This window comes from Sparus aurata, chromosome 19, assembly GCF_900880675.1.
Source record: "Sparus aurata chromosome 19, fSpaAur1.1, whole genome shotgun sequence".
NCBI classification, from domain to species: Eukaryota; Metazoa; Chordata; class Actinopteri; order Spariformes; family Sparidae; genus Sparus; species Sparus aurata.
The window spans coordinates 13591154-13608927 of NC_044205.1; the positions used below are offsets into that span (position 1 = coordinate 13591154).

The 17774-nt window shown below is 39.7% G+C and overlaps 1 protein-coding gene across 4 annotated transcripts in view; it reads left to right on the forward strand.

Annotated features, from left to right (window-relative positions):
- ctnnd2a (catenin (cadherin-associated protein), delta 2a) overlaps positions 1-17774 on the forward strand; it is a 271445-nt gene that overhangs the window by 210352 nt on the left and 43319 nt on the right. For all 4 annotated transcript variants that reach the window (XM_030398742.1, XM_030398744.1, XM_030398743.1 and 1 more), the window contains 2 exons: positions 3682-3868; positions 14978-15095. In XM_030398742.1, coding sequence (XP_030254602.1) covers positions 3682-3868; positions 14978-15095 — 305 coding nt within the window. The remainder of the gene's footprint in view (positions 1-3681; positions 3869-14977; positions 15096-17774) is intronic.

The window sequence follows — 17774 nt, forward strand, 5'->3', positions numbered from 1 at the left end:
CTTTGACATTATCCAATATCAGTGTTTCTTTTTTGATTATTCATTCGCAGTTTTTGTAGACACATTAGCAATGTAATTTGTCATCTTTTGCTTTACTCATCACCAGGTTCTGACCCCACGGCTAACTAATTCACATCGAGTCGCACAGATGAAGGCTGTTTAATAAAACATTGCCACTTGAGGCCTAACAGGCCTCACTCTCCCCTTACAAGTCATACTCTCATTTATTCATGAATTCATGCAATCATCTCCCCATTTCCCCAAACCACCCGGCTCCTAGGAAACTGTCCGTCAGCCGTCTTAGGGGAGCAAGTCGGAGGAGGGAGAGAACGAGATAAAGACAGAGAGAGAGAAATGAAGAAAAGTCAGACACACACTCACACAGGCACACACACAAAGGCTCCAATATGATGTCATTGTCTGTTGGTCACCTGACGTTATACCCATAAGGACACTGGGCTTAGCGAAGCGTTACAGATCTATGTTTCTAGAGCAGGCAGGTGTGTGTGTGTGGGGGGGGGGGGGTGCATGTGTGTGCGTGAGTGTGTGTGTCAACCTTGAATTTGGCCCGTGTTAGACATTGGCAAACACAATGTCCTTGCCCCAGAAAACACTGAGGAGTCTATCTCTTTGTCTTTGTCTGCAAAGCTGTGTTTCATTTTTACCTTGGTTTGAAAAGAGCCCATGAGAAGAGAAGTATTGAGAGAAAAGAGAGACTCGAGATGTGAAACAAGAGGCTGTTTAGCAAAAGTGAAGGCAAATGTTGCTATGCTCCCACGCACACACACACACACACACACACTCACACATACAGCCTGAGTGTGAGCACTTGATTGCTGCCAAACAACATACAAGGTCATCGCCTTATTATCACCCTCCTCTTCTTGTCCTCTCAAGCGCTCTCTCTCATCCTCACACATATACACATTGTTGTCCTTGTTCATTTTCTATCTTGCCTTTTTTCCCTTTATCAACTTTTTCTCACATTTTTCGCTCTTTGTCTTTACTTGCACTTGCATTATACTTGCTTTGACATGTTTTTTATCCTACATTTGGATCTACTTCTCTTTCTCTGTTCATCTCCAATTTCACTTTGTCTTAATCTTTTTACATGTTTACTTTCCAGAGCTACTTAAATTGTATTTGAGAATAACAACTTTAATTAGGGGTTAACCTTCCGCTCCTTAACATTGCTATTTTTCTGTTGTCAGCTGATGATTTGGATTACCAGTGATTTCCAATCATTGTTGTAACCATTTAGTTTTTCTTGTCGTAACATCTGCTATTCTTCAATGTTATTCCCTCTTTGTTGTTTTCTCCTTCCTTGTCCCTTTCTTGGCCTGATTTTCCTCCCATTCTTTTGTCTGTCACTTGCAGATTGTCAATATGACTGACACTAGTGCAGTACGCTGTAAGGCATCAGGACTGATGTTGCTGTTGGCGACACAGAACTGGCTGTTAGTCAACACCCGGTGCCTTCATGGAAGTTTGTGTGCAGTGTTTCATTGAAGTGAGGCTTAATATATATCAGTCATTCGTGACATAGCCTATCCTTGCCCTTTCCTTGCTCAAACAAGTTGAGCAACTTCTGTAGAGTTATATCAAGCATATCTTTGTGTTTTTGTTGAAAGCATCTCTTTTTATTGGCCCCTTTCCACAGGCAAAGGTCAAAGTTTAGCATCCTTTCTGGAGCTTTGTGAAATTTGGTGTCTTGCTTAAATGTTTTCAGATGATAGACAGTATCCACAATCCGTACTGTGCATTTATTTTCCACTCTTATGTTTAATTTACACACACATCTAACAAAACCTGAGCAAAAATTAAATTTGGGGGGAGTGAACAGGACATATTTTAGCTGTCTCACAGCCTCTATGAACACAGTCCATTGCCTGCAGAGCACAGTGTCAGAGTTGTGCCCATATTTTATTTGTGTGTTAACCGTGCAAATGAATGACATCTGTCATTTGGGACCTGCAACATCTGTAGGCTGGCACCAAATACATCAGAGAGGGTGACCTTCAACATGGCAGTTTTTTTTGTTTGTTTTTCTAGAGTTTTTCAGATTCAAAACGTGTTGCATGTCTTCTCTATTGTCTCAATCTGTTCCTGTTTCCCTAAACCATCACTCAGCCTCTCCAGCTCACTTCCCCTCTCATTAGTTTTCTATTTCTGTGCCTTTCATCTTTGTCTCCCTCTGTTTCACACATTTTTATCTTATTGTTTGTTACTCTATCTGTTTTTTTTTTTATCTCTTGCTTTCTCGGTGGGGATGACCAGTGCAGGCAGCAGGGACCAATTAACATATTTAGAGTGCGAGAATGCTGATGGAGCCTCTGTGTGTGTGTGTGTGTGTGTGTGTGTGTGTGTGTGTGTGTGTGTGCGATGTTTGCGTGTGTGGTTTGCATGTGCATATGTGTGTCACAGCTGACCAACAAGGGTAGTGCTGTCACCGATCTGCAGGGAGGCATCTGGTATTCCATCTGACAAGAGGAAGGAAAATGTGTGTGTGTGCGTGTGTGTGTGTATGCCCCTGCAGTAAGTGATTACATGTTAAGTAGCATACATGTGTGTGCCCTTGCAGGTGATGGAAATGTCTTTGTGTGCAGTTTTTCTTCCGACTCATGTATGTGTGCATGCTGTTACATACATCAGCTGTAGATCAATGCAATAATATCAATGTTATTCGGGTATTCATGTGTGTGTTCTCCGCTGCACAGTGTATGATAAACGATGCACTGGTTGGGCAGTTGGCGCTTTGTCTGGACTAACAAACTAATTTATTTCCTCGGATATCACAAGTATCAGGTAGATTGTAGAGTCGGATTCCAGAGTGGGTGGCATTCTCAAAGGTGATGAAAATGAGGAGTCATTTTCTTCCCACACTACCATTATGCAGTAGGTTAAAAAAAAGAAAAGTTTGGGGTTGTTTTTAACCAATCAGAGGGACAGGTTTGACTGCACTGACCTACCAAAGTACAACCAAATGTATTTTCTTCAACATGTCTAAAACCTTAATGGAGCCATTTAAACTATCATGAAATACTACGTTTTTATTAGTGATATGTGGAATGTAGACAGGAGGATGGAAAAGGTGGAAAGAGTGCTGTCCTCACTTAGCTGTACTCTAAGAACACAGATTTAACAGGAGTATTAACACAAACTAAATGAAAAGGCCCAACAGAGTGGCCTTTTCTAAACTTGTAGTTTTACTCAGCTAAATGTATTTATCTAACCTTAAAGAGTAACTCCACCGATTTTAAAAATTAAAGTGTGCAAACAAGATACAAAAGTAATGCTGAATAAAAGTAGTACGCAACAAAGTGTGGCTCCAGTGTGATCTGATAAATTGTTTTCAAAGTAACTCATCTGCATATCATCAGTAGATACTTTATAGATATTAAGATATTTGGAGTCTGTTGTGACTTTTACATTTTTAACAGATTTTTTACATTACATATTAAGGCTTTGTCACAACACAAGAAGATTGGTTTTAAACTTTAAATCTTCATTAAATTTATATAGTAAAATATTTTTCCATATAACAGTCAACAGACGTATGCAATTCAATTTGCCATCAATTACATCAGTACTTTAAGTTTTAATAAACAAGTGACTATGGAAATGACTTAATCACTAAAAATAAATTACTTTCTTTCTGTGCGTGTGTGTGTGTGTGTGCAGGCGTGCTATGGAACTTGTCGTCATGTGATGCACTGAAGATGCCAATCATCCAGGACGCTCTGGCTGTTCTGACCAATAGCGTCATCATACCCCACTCTAACTGGGACTCCTCCCCCAATCACCATGATGACCGCAAGCTCCACCTTCACACCTCCCAGGTGCTGCGCAATGCTACAGGCTGCCTCAGGTAAAAGCTAAATCTATCTATCTATCTATCTATCTATCTATCTATCTATCTATCTATCTATCTATCTATCTATCTACATACGTTGCACACTCTTTTAGCAGACAATCCTTTTTCTTCCTCTCTGTCTCTTCCCTAATGCCACTCTCATCTGAAAGAATACAGGATACCCTATACACATACTGTATGTTTCCATCTTCTTTTTTTATCCCTCGGAAACAGTATGAAGATCAAGTAGTATCAAGTTGTAGTAGTATGCTTAATCCACCATAGTCACATTGAGCTCCACAGTGTGTGTGAGCTGTGTGTGTGTGCGTGCAAAAGCATCATTAATATAATAACTGCTGAGATTTACTGTAATGACACAATTTTATCGTGAGAATGAATCTTGTCTCCACTGAATCTTCACTGCTGTGTGATTCTGGATGCATATATTCACAAACTATAAACAATAGTCTGTGCGCAGTTGTTTGCCTCTAAACTCATTCACTCGATCTCTCTCTCACACACTAACTTGCGCTTGTAACCATAGCAACACCTCATCCAATTGAGTCCTTTAGGTGTCAAGATTTTTTGGGTGCATTGTGTTAATAAAGAAAATGTCCCTTAGTTATTGAAGCTCTAAGTAGTGAAGTTAAAACTTGCAGCTTTGTAGATCACTTGCATTTGCACACTTGAATTGGATTAATCAAATAAAAGTTAACTCTGCTTAATATCACTCTGGTTGGTATCTGTGCATATGCGGGGGCGTGACGTTAAAACATAAATACCTTTCCATCCATCTCCATTAAAGGAGCACTTGAATGTCTTTCGGTCATTATTGAGTTTGAAAGAAAGACATAAAAAACACTGTAACATTGTAGCTGGACTCTATGTCAGTGCCAGATCCTTGAGTTTGCAATTGCAACTCTCAACAGAGATGAGAAGGAAGCGTGATGTGTCCCTCCTTTGCTTTATCCATCATCACTTCCGGGAAAAACGATATCTATTTTAGAATGATATTGATTTAGATTTTTTATTTAAAAGTCAAAAGACCTTCTGGATGCAGTTTTATGAGGTACAGAAGACCTGAGCCTTTTTATTATTCCCTCTTTTCAACACATTTGTGACATTCAACATGTCACAACAGAAGTAAAACCGGGAGGCAACCTTGTCTACCACCTATTTGATACAGGGTGACTTACATTTAAAAAATCAGCATGTATGCGTTAATTTTGGTGTAAATATTTTGTTACTGTAGTGAAGGTAAATCCACTTTTTAACTCAAAAAGTTATGTCCAAGCTCTCCTGTTGTTGGTATACAGTTTTGGATCTGAGCAAAATCCGATGTGACTCTGGGCATAAATTGGCATTAAATCTGTATAACAATATCCCCTGCAGAAAGATACTACTATAGGTTTGAGTTGTAATTCTGGCTGTGCATTAGGTGGTTAGCACTGAAAAGGAGCTCTGGTCCTTGATCCCATAAACAACATTTGTTCATCTATGTACACACACTCTTACACCAACTCCTCAGAGTGCTGAGACGTTTTAGAAAAAAAAACTCCATGTACTCTCGGCTGTCTCCCTTTGAGCTGTATACTCAATCAACCACCAGCAGCCTCTGGATTAAACCTCACTCCACTCGCTTTGCAGAGCTCGTCTCAAGCTGTTTCGAATGGTTATCTCCAGCTATTGAATGTCTCTCCAAAGCATTTGAACGCCATTTTGAGATGTTACAAACAGGTTTTTGTATGTATTCACATAATTTTGTGTGTAAGGTGCTTCACTGTGTACACATGCATGTGTGTATGCAATCAACATACCAAAGCAAAGGCTCCAGTTGCTCCAGTCGTTTGTCATCACTTTAAATATGAAAACCAGGGGGCATAATTACCGGTCATCCAAAATGCGCATTTGTGAGTGTTGACCTTTTGGATATTTGCATAGGTGTAAATGCTTTTCAGAATACTTAACGTGTATTAACGGTGGTTGATGAGTCAAATGTACATCTTCTGCCAGTCAGTGGGAAGACACCGATCTAACACTGGAACTTTTATCTGTATCAACTGTTATTCATTTCAACCTGTAGAAATAGATTAAACATAACAGCGGCATAGCTCTTTTCCATTTCTGTTTGATTGCTGCAATAATTTGATACTCCACCTCAGAGGATCTACTGTATTGTAAAGTAAACCACTTGAAGATGTAATATACATTTTAAGTACAGCTTGCAGTGTCAGGTTTATTAATGCAGTTAGTGGCAGTGTAGCAAGTGTTTGGAAGGTAAAATCCGGAAAAGTTTCTCCATCCATCCATTGTCTGTACCTGCTTTATCCCTTTTATGGGGTCACAGGGGTTTTTGCTGGAGCCAATCCCAACTGTCTCTGGGCGAGGGCAGGGTACATCCTGGACAAGCCGCCAGCTCATCGCAAGGCTCTCACCCCCAATTTCCACTGGATACGTCTCTGCTGCGTTGCGTCTCCGCCACGCCAGCGGAGCAGATACGTTTCACTTTAGTCAATGTGTCGATCCCCACCAAGTCCGCTGCGCTGCGTATCAGCTCCGTCCCAGCTCCGGCAGTCCGGAGCCCTCCGACAAAAATACGTAGGACTTCTATATCTGCCGGATGCCGGAGCACGACGCAGCAATTCAGCTGAATTTCGCACCGAGCAGACAGGAAGTCAAGCGCTAAAATAACAAACAGCATCCGGTTACCTTTCAAAATAAAACACTCCGTGTTGACACCAGCACACAAATCTCAAAAAACAGACAAACACAAGCTCTTCTGCTGATCCCTCGGTCGGGAACACTTCGTGTTATTGTTCTTAATAACACAGACCTGTAACTGCGGTCGTGAGTGATTATGTGATTATCGGGGGAACTCCTCTGCCTCGTGAGCCAGCTGTCTACCGTACTGCGCCGCAGCGGACTCAAACCGCAACCGGTGGGGATTGCCGGACGGCGGACGGCGGAGCAAAACCGGATCGGAGCTGCAACGCAGCGGACACGTATCCAGTGGAAATTGGGGGTCACTGATGGCATCGCAGGGCTCTCACTGATGCAGAGGCCACCATGCAAGATGCCAACCGCTCATCAGAAGCAATTTTGGGTTCAGTATCTTGCTCAAGGACACTCTGACATGCAGCTCAGCTCAGCTCAACCCGGAGCTGGGGTTTGAACCAGCAACCTTCCAATCACTAGCCAACCTGCTCTACCCGCTGATCAGGAGCAGCGGGTAGAGCAGGAACAGCCACCCCCAGAAAAGTTTCTTTGTTATAAAATTATCCTGTTGTTGTCAGCATTCTAATAGAACAGCACAGGAACTGCCATGGGGGCCTGTAGTACAGGAGAAGATGATAATACACAATAACTCAATATCACAAACACCTGTACTGATCTAATTCATTCCACTAATAGCTTTGCATTTGCAATAAATATTACTTTGGGAAAACTTTTAATGCAATTCTTTTGGCTGGGATGAGTCAGAGTGAAGCAGTGCTGATTTAACTCTGGTAGTTTCCAGGCTGTTCTGCATTATTGCATCTGTATTTGGGCTGCATTATATTTTTTAGAGAATAGTGCAAAGTTTAGTATCACTGAAATATCAATAAAAATATCATAACACTTTCAATATAGAGCGCCACTGTTATTTGAAGACGAAAAAATATGGATATACAGTAACTGGGAGCTTGCAAGGATACAGAAGGTAGTTATTAGGTTGGAGTATTCTGCGTTATGTCTATGAAACACATATCAAAGGGTTGACAGTGAATGCATTATTTAACATATTTTGGCAATGGTTAAGTGTTACTAGTTTTAAAGTAATCTCTAAAATGTGATAGTTAATAGTAAAGCAGCTTTCCCCCTAATCAGTCTGTATCTCCATCAGCTGTCTAAAAAATATATTCAAGTTTATAACTACAGTTTTAAATTAAGCTGCTATAATACTCCACGATATTTGGCACAAGTGACATTACTACGCACATGAAATGTTCAAAATTGCTGAAAGCAGCCTCGCTAATCATTAAAGTAAATTGTTAAATGAGGGACAAATACACCAATACAACACACACTAAAAGCACTGAGAAACCTGGCACTGCACAACATAGATTAAAAGGCAATATAGCCTACAGGGACTGGTTAGGGTGGAGTGAAATTTCCATGCAGGTGCAGGTCTCAAAAATTGGAGAAACTAATTAGTTCGAGTAGGCAGCAGGTGGATGATTTATGCATACATGCTGATTGAGATAATTTAATATAGGATTCAGAATATTTGTGGTGTTTCTTTTAGTTGTTTATCCCAGAGCAATCTGTTTTGCCTTAAACTCTTAAGATAAAGATATCACTTTTTGCCAGTGAAGTCTGTTGACTTTCAAGTTGTGTGTCAAGTTTATTATTTCCTGATTCACTAAGGTGTTTATAGGGCTTAAGTGTGTGTGTGTGTGTGTGTGTGTGTGTGTGTGTGTGTGTGTGTGTGTGTGTGTGTGTGTGTGCACGCACGCACGCACGTACATTCCTGTGTGTGTTTGTGTATACCTCTGGAGATGCAGGGGAAGACGAATGATGCTGTCAGTACACTGCTCCACACCGCGAAGTTACAGATCAAATTGTAAAAGCAGGAAAGGAGAAGGAGGACAGGAGAGAAGAGAGGAAGAAGGCTGAACGTTGGAAAGATTAGAACAGATAGAATGTAGAAGTTGTGAACAATGAGAAGGGGAGACTAACAGGATCTCATTGAAGGGAGCTGAGACACAGAGTAATGAAGGTGTTTTTGCTGCTCTCCAGGGTTGTTTTCTATCTCTCTATCTGTTCTGGGGGGTTAAAGTGACACAAGGCCACAATGTTCAGGCCTCGGTGTACCTCAGCTCAATTTCAGACCTCTCACCTCTCTCATTATGCCTTCACTGTCTGTGCTTGTGTGTATGTGTGATGCATGAGAGTGTGTACAAGCCTTTGTGTGCACTTGCCTATCTATGTCTATTTGTGTATGAGAACATGTGTGTTTTAGGGTGTATGTACAACACATGAGCTTGTTTACGGGTGTATGTGTGTGAATCAATCTCAGAAATCACAGCTGGCATGGGGGAGTTGCATTTCATAATAGGAATGAACTGGTGTCAAGGCATCAGGTGTTTTCGATTTTGGATGTGTGCTCACGTGTGCATGTATTAAATGTGGGCCAAACAGTTAATGATGCCAATGGACCTATATGTTGTCTAATAGGTTGATATGCACGCACACACACACACACTTTCTCTCTCTCACACATATACTGTGTTATCAGGCCAGACAAGAGGTCTCCTGTGGAGGGGTTCCCATATCCTCCATTCAGGGGCTGTTTTCCTTGCTGCAGGTTGTTGGTTTACAGCCAAGCCAGAAAAAAAACTGCTGTCTCCCCGCAGTACACACTGTTTCTGTGTGTGTGTGTGTGTGTGTGTGTGTGTGTGCGTGTGTGCGTGCTTGCTTCGTGTGTTTCCGTACTTATCAGGATCACACACACTCATAAACACTTTAATTTTGTTTCCATTCAGACACCCACAGATGTGGGAGAGCAGTAGGGTGACTTGTTAGATGAATCAAGAATAAGGCGCGCATGGTCATGAATGAGTCTGTTTCCATATTTATTTAATTGATATTAATTGGTTTGTATGCATGTGTGTGCCATCTGGTGATGACCCTCTGCTGCCTGTGCCCTCTTCACACACACTAGCACATGTACACACAGGGTCAGACACTTGTGCAGAGCTACCACACACCAGCTGTTTGAGAAGAAGTCATTTGTTCCTTGAGCAACATTAGAGAGCCATCTGTCGGAGAGTCACTCATATTTACATCTTCTCCTGTACATGTTGCATGTATCTTTGAAATGACTAAAATTGACAAACTGACCACCTGTGATTTGCTCAGATTTGCTGTCAACTGATTTCATGTTGCACCCAGGGAAGGAAAATCAATGTCAAATGAAAAATGTATAACCTGACTAGTAGTTTCTTGTAAAAAGTGTAATTGGTGAAAAACAAGTTCAGCTTTTCTATCCTTTAATGACTTCAATTCAGCTCCTCCAGATCCAAGGATGCTTGTTAGTGAACTTTTCCCATTTATGTGTTGGTGCTCCTTTCCCAAAAATATGAATATGTTGTTAACTATTGCATTATTTGATATATAAAGGATGTTTTTACAGCTGATCGTATAAAGTTTTTGCTTTATCATATCAATAGACAGTATAGATCATCAAATATGAAAAGAAAGACGCCTCATGCCACAGCACTGCCTCACCTCTCTCAATGTGTCCTCCTAAAACTTACAATAAGATAAAGCCAAATGTTAATCATACTAAAGGAAGATAGAAATTACTGTATAGTAAAACCATTACTGGTAACAGTACACTTTATTTTTTCCAAAATAAAGCCGTAAAATGGCTTTATTTTTATCACTGGCACCATGGCACTTCAGTGTCACTTAAGTGCAGCTAAAATAACAATGTTAAATTCTAAATGGGATGTTTAATCAAGTTGTGTGTCTTTTTGCTCTGTAGGTAATTATTTAACGATGCAGGCTAATGACTTTGACTAAATTAATGTGGAGTGACATCAGATAGGATGAGGTGTAAGCGTTGTTAAATAGTAGAGATTTACCAGTTAGATTTAAGGACATTCACTTCACACACACACACACACACACACACACAAACGTGGAAGTAATTGAAAACCAGCATGAAGGTCCTTGCATGCCTCTTTTCAGCTAAGTGTTGTTAGAATTCATATGCGCACACACCTTGCTTTAAAATGTCACCTCCCGTACTCATCCTTCATCTCCTGCAATATGCCGTCTGATATGTTCTCTCTCTCTCACGCGCTCTCGCTTTCTCTCTCTCAGACAGATTACCTTATGCACAGATTATTTTACCTGGGTCCATGAATCCCTTATGTTAGAGTGAGGACTCAAACAAACAAGCTTGCATTATCTGTGGTGAAACACAGCAAGATGTGAGAAAGCCTGAGGACACATAACACCCAGAAAAAAAAGTTAGCAGGCTATTTTCTCCTAGGAAATCCTTGCCTCACTGTGTCCGTCAGTAACTGGCACAGAAGGACAGGCGTGTTACAGAAAGGCACAATATGTCATGCTTCATTACAGAACCACTAAGACTAACAAGCACAAACACACACAGCAAACAGACACAAGCACATTCACATTCTTTCTTGCATGTACTTAAAAACACACACATGGCAGTGTTCATTTTGAATCCATGGGGCAGCTGTGTGCAGGCTTTTCCAGTGTTGTGTATCTAGACAGACACAAGCTATGAAGCAGTGCATAGCAGGCAGCCAGGGTAGTTATGGACATGAAGGAAATACAACATTAGAATAATTTTTATTTCCAGGTATTTAAAAAGTTGCGCAGAAATATGCATGGCAGTAAATCACTGTGTAATACTGTGATGCTGTGGAAATACAGGAACCTTGATTATATTGAGAGTGCATAGACATCTCAATCATGCTATAGTTTGAGATTTCTTGGAGCACTAAAGCTGACACAGCCATTAATTAATTCCATTGTAATCGGCCTTGCTCATTTTTGTTTGGCAAAGCCATGCAGGAAATCAGTTGACAAACTGTATCTTCCTACACCTGATTGGATTAACAGACCTCTTGTAATAATGTAAGGGGTCTATATTTATCATTTTTTTGTCTGAAAAACATATAGATGTTATGGTCATAAAGGACTTCTGAAACTGTTCTTATCTTTTATTTTTAGCAAGTTTTGAATACAATTTTGGCATGAAAGGGGACATGCGAATGCAAACTCATTTTAATAAAAAAATTTAAGCTTGCACGACTTTGTCTGGTTTTGCAAAACTAGACAGTTATAACATTCCAAAAATCGTTTAAAGACGACTGGACAACAGGGTAAAAAATTATAAATCACAATCTTTTTTTTTTTTTTTTTTTTTTAAATGTCCATGATTCTGGTTATAACTCATGCTGCATTACTTACAATACATCACCCAAGTAAGAGCCTCGTAAAGTAATGCGTCCACTCAGCATAGCTGTCTAGTTAGCTACAGCACCTTATTGTGTGTTCATAGCACAAATCTGCCAGTCTTATGATTAGAGATTATGTGAAGTTTGGAAACAGAAGTAAAGGGACACTAAATACTGTGATAACAATGAATTATCTGAAAAGCAAAGAAGTAAGTCATACTCTAGGCTCTGTCTGTATTATCATGTCAGGTGAAAGTATTTACAGTAGATGAACAGAAGCTTGCTAAATGTTTTTTCCTCCATTTTTAGTTACGGGTTTTAAATAATTGTCCAGTCAATCTACAACAGAAGAAAAACCATTTGCCGACACTCATTTTGTTTCAGTATTGTATATCTATGCAAGTAAACATCTATATTTTGTGAAAGTTTTCCTAGTTGAACATTTATGTAGCACAGCCAGGTGCATTGCTTCCATCCACGATAAGGCATCAGATGAAAAACTTTATGGAAATCTCAGTAAAAGTCTACGTATTTAAGGTTGAGCGTTAAAGCAATACATAATCCATCCTCTCTCACTCACCCACCTCTTGTCTTTGCTGCTGAAACATTACTCAAGGCGAAGTGTTTTCACTGTTCCATTGTTTTATATCGACTTGAAAGAGAATTGTTTCTCTGCTACACGAGTTTTCCATTGTGGGCCTGTTTGCCCATTAGCATTCAAAGTGGGTGAAAATGACTTGACCTTCTCTTGGAGGCGGAGAGCCGTGAACGCAAAGTTTTAATTGAGTTCTTGTGTCTTCCCCCCTCTCTCTCTTTTCCTTCATTCTCATCAGTACAATAAATGATTGACCTCATCTCATAGACTAGTGAAACAACTGTGATCTCTTTATTATGCCACTGTGATGGATGAACTTATTCATTCATACCATCACATTGTCTCCTCGTTCACACCTCTATTATAGATATGTCGCCTTTCAAGAAAGATGTTTAAACTTATGTTACCAAACTTCTGTAATTGGTTTAAATCTTATCATTCTTGCGCTCAGCTTTGTCAGATGCTGGCATCCATATCATTTCTCCAAAGTATAATGGGGGTTCATTTATTGTATTGGTCTCAATTAAAGTTCATGTGCCAGTCAACCAATAAATACAGAGATATAACAAACATAAAAGCCGTGGCTGTTTATTCAGACAGTTGTTTTGTGGCTTAGGGCCAAAATGGAATGTTATGATGACATGTTTGGAAACTTCTCTAATTATCAGTTTTTCAGGACTCAACCTTTTTAGTTTGCTTTTTAGTGAGGCTTAAATTATGTGGCTTGTATAGCACCTATATTTCAGCGTTGAAGTTTTCAAAGGGTTTAAAACTCCTGGGTAAAGTATCTCATAATCTAACAAGCAGACATTATCGGAACACAAAGTCAGTTGGTAATGAATGAATGAATGAATGAATGCTTTATTTCAAACATGTGAATAGTATATTACACTTGAAGCACTAGACGATAAAACCCTTTGTATGTTTGAAAAGGAGTAGGAAGAAGCATTAGCTTATTAATTCCTACCCCTTCTCCGTTTAGTACCTAGTACTATAGGTTATCTAACTTCCTGTGTTCCTTTTTTTTTTCTTTTTTCTTAATACTCTCAACAAAAACAAAAAATCACCAACAATCGTGTCATCTAAGTGCTAATTTGTCCATTTTCATTATGGTCATGCTGTCCAACAATTGTAGCCCTCCAACATAGCCACAAGAGGAAGTAATGTAGTGAATAACCTCCATATCTCTACGCAGTCATCCACTTAGGTGTACCTGCCTATCCAGACCAATGTCTTTCCAACTATCACTACACTAATCATAACAGTATCATGTAACAGTGCACAACAACTCTAGAGGACACTTCTTTTTCCTTACATTTTCACCATGATTAAAATTGACAGGAATTGATTTTGCAGATTGTGACAATGTTGGGGAAATATATTGAGTGGTTGTGACAATGAGGCTTTGTCTCTTTACTCATAGACAGACACACACAATACACTATGCTTGGTATGGTTTTAACGTTGATTTGGGGTGCATTATATGACGTAGGGCTGCACAAAAATAATCAAATTGCAATAGTTTTGACAGATATTATGTTTGCAATATGATACATAATTAGTGGGAATTATCATTTTGAGATAATTACCATAACTGGTACTGGTTTTCTCACATCTGGAGACTAAAATGTGTATACCTGGGCATTTCTACAGCACCCCAGTACTTTATTGTAATGCCGTTTTGTCACACATTTTACCTTGAAAATGCTGCTTCCGCAATTTGGATCTTGCCCTCAGCCATACTGCAATTTCGATTATTTTTTGATTAATTGTGCAGCCCTTATATACAGCAATTCATTTTGCGTGTCTCTACATTTATTAACATATGTATTAAAGTGAAAGTTTTAATTCCAAAAAGGATTTGCAAAGGAAATATGATATTCAGTCTAGCTTATGCTACACTCCTCGGTTTTATTTGTTTTGTATTTTTATTGACACAGGCAAATGAGTCATTGTCTGGTGCTGAGTGTCTATATATCTCGGGGAGCTCCATGTTGAATCCCAAACAAATCCAACCCAAACACCACCCACCTGTACCTCCAGTTCAATTAAAATTGAATTCATTATTTCTGTGCATCGTATTGGCAAAGCTGCTAATAATAAACAGAACAATATTGTCAGATTATCAAAGCAGCGTTGGTGTGAGTATTGGCTCTGAAGTTCAGGCACCGACTGTCTGAATAAAGCAGCTTTTTCCCCTCTCTCTTTTTTTTGGACTCAAGTCAAGTGCTTTAGATTGAAGCGAGCCTTCGGGGCATAGATTGAGATGTATCCAGAATTTTAATGTTGCCTTTTCAATTGTTTAGTTTAGGGAGAGCTGCCAGGTTCCCTGGTATCTGTCGCTCACTCTTTCTCTTTCTCTCTGTCTCTCTCTCTCTGCCTCTGTCTTTCCTCTCATTACCAGCTTTCTCTTTTTCTTTCATCCGTCTTCCTGTCTTATCTTCCCTCCTCACTAACTCTCTTTCTTTCTCCAGTTGTTTTCCTCTTTCTGTTTAGCAAACACAGACACATAAACACACACTCTGACCAGTGTTTTTGTGTGTGTTGCAGGAATGTAAGCTCCGCAGGTGAGGAGGCGAGGCGGAGGATGAGGGAGTGTGATGGCCTGACAGATGCTCTGCTCTACGTCATCCAGACCTCTCTGGGCAGCAGCGAGATTGACAGCAAGGTGTGTGCGTCTGAGACTGATAATCTAAGCTTGTGTTTATGTAATGTGCATAGCAGTTGTAAGGTAAAATCCTGCATGAATTAATTAATGATCTTGAATGTGTTTCCATCTCTATCCATTGTGCCTTGTATTAAAGTCAGACTGGGCAAGATATTTTATACAGTAAATGTGTGTTTTCAAACAAAAAAGAACAGTCTCATTCAATCTCCAGAAGACATGGAGGAACGGGTGAAATGTTCTATTTCTGAGAGAGTTGAGAATTAAAAGAAAAAAACAATTGGTGGGTCTCCTTTCACAGCCCCAAGAAAGAATCATTTTCATTTCTCAAGGAGAGCGCAGTTCATCAACATGTTTTATTTAGGGCAAATTAAAGCTCCTAAATTCAAAGTGTTGCGGCATCTTTTGTTGCCAATGTATCTTTGCCAGTAGTCAGTAGTAGTTGACTGGGTTTATACTCACATTGTGTTTTTCTGCATGTCGTCATGTTGTGTGTTTATGAGACGGTATGTGGGGGCCAGTCAATACTACATAAACACTGTCATCGATGGCTGACTCCTCAAGGTCTCCCTGTCTCCTAGACCTTCCAAATGGCCATCCTTAATCACTGTTTAACCGCCCGCCCCTCTTCACCGGCTTGACTGCAGTTACCAAGAAGACTACTGTCACCACAGTAACAGAGACTGATTGGCAGATGAATCATAAAGTGGTCACTGTTGAAATAGCGACACACATTAGCCATGTGCTCATTTTGTACTCTTTTCTTGATTTGTCTTCTTCCTCTCATTTGCACAGCTGCTTTGCTTGGACGACCTCCTCACATTGTCTATTCATTGGCCTGTTCAGTTAGCAGACTGATTGGTCTGGTCCATCATTAAAAATAACTCAGAGAAAGTAGAGCTCAAGAAGTCAGCAACATATGATTCTTGTCTAGTATCTTCACTTAACCAAGACTTTGTGAATATTATTATTACAAATATGTATTTGTAACATCAGTGTTCTTAAATGAGAGAGCAGAAATTATAAAGAAATACAAGCAGAGATTCTTTAACTGTTCATATGGCTGCATACTGGAATAATCAATTTTATCTCTGTTAGTCCTCTCATAAAAATATCCACTTGCCACCACTCAGGATTCTTCAGGACTTTTGATCATCCCGACAGTATCAGCCACCTCCTTTTCACCTTTCATGTTCATGAAGCCAGATAGAAATGCACAAGATCAGAGGAATATTCACTACATGTAATGTGATGATTGTGTTTTATAGTCAATTGTCCCATTTAAACACAGTCTACAGATTGCTGCTATTTCACTGCAAGCAACTACAGGGATATGAGGAAGTTTTACTGAAATTTAAATAGCTTTCATAGTTTGTATTGGCACACTGAGCCAATTAACTGATACAATAATTTGAAATGATGGTCTGAGACCTAATAGATTACATAATTCGACATACATAACAAGTATAATGCTGACATTTCATAGATTTTGTAATATTGATATTTAACAGCTTGCTGTAAATGTGGCTGCCACTGCTGGGAGAATGTGACTGCAAGTCCATTAATGTATGCAGTGTAGTGTCCCAGAGAGTGCGAGGGACAAGCAGATTCTAAAAGCACAGTTTGGAAAGAAGCACAAGGTCATACGAAGAAAACCTCTCAACGACAGAAGCGGCTGTGCTCTTTTATTAGTTTGTCTTTGGTACATTTTTATACCGTTGTTATAGCAGGATTTCTGTTTCAGAGCTGCTACTTCTGACCTTCCTGTGGAGAATACCGTACAAGCACCATGTAATCATTTTAACACCAAAGTCAACAGTCCTTTTATTCACTAAACCATGCAGCCGGAAAAAGAACAGCACACTGACTAAATGTGAAATAACAAATCGAAAATATAAAATGTCTACCCAAATTGTAAATAAAATGTAATTTCTCCTTTTTCATTCTATAATAGCATGTGAAAAGAATTTCAGACATGACTGCAGCTCGCTGGAGTGAGACATTGTTTTGTTTGTTGTGTCTCTTGAGGCTGTTCGATTACACTCCTTAGTTGTTTTTTGCGTGAACCAACGGTCAGACAGAGAGAAGATTGATGATTTGTCATTGTTAATTTCCACTCTGTTGACTCGATGACTCCTCTTTCATAGTGACACTAAACACACACGCGCACACATGCACATGCAAGTACACACACTACAACAACATTCATTGTAGGGATCAGTTTGCTCTCGTTCAGACACACTCTCACACAGTCTTCGGCTGGCGTGTTTGCCTCTAAACTTGGTGTTTAATGGGGTGTGATAGGATATATTGGGCTTGTCATTTTTCCTCATTTACCTGAGTTTCTTCTAATCTCATTTCAAAGTCAGAGCTAACAAAATACAGAAGTGTATTACCTGTGAGATTATCTCGCTTCTCTATGGCTCTCTCTCCGTCTCTCACTCTCTCTGACTGTCTGGTTTGTGGGTGGGGGTGGAAGGGCGATGGAGTAAAAGTGTGAGAGTGGGTGGCTTTTATTAGCATGCTTTGACTTTGCACTGTATTCTCAAGCGGTATGTTTCATTAAATGGTATCAAACACAAATCTCCCACCTCAACTTTCTCATTTTATTAATTTATATGCCTCTTTTTTTCATCTCATCTTCCTTCTCCCCACCTTATCTTCCTCCCTACCTCACTTCAT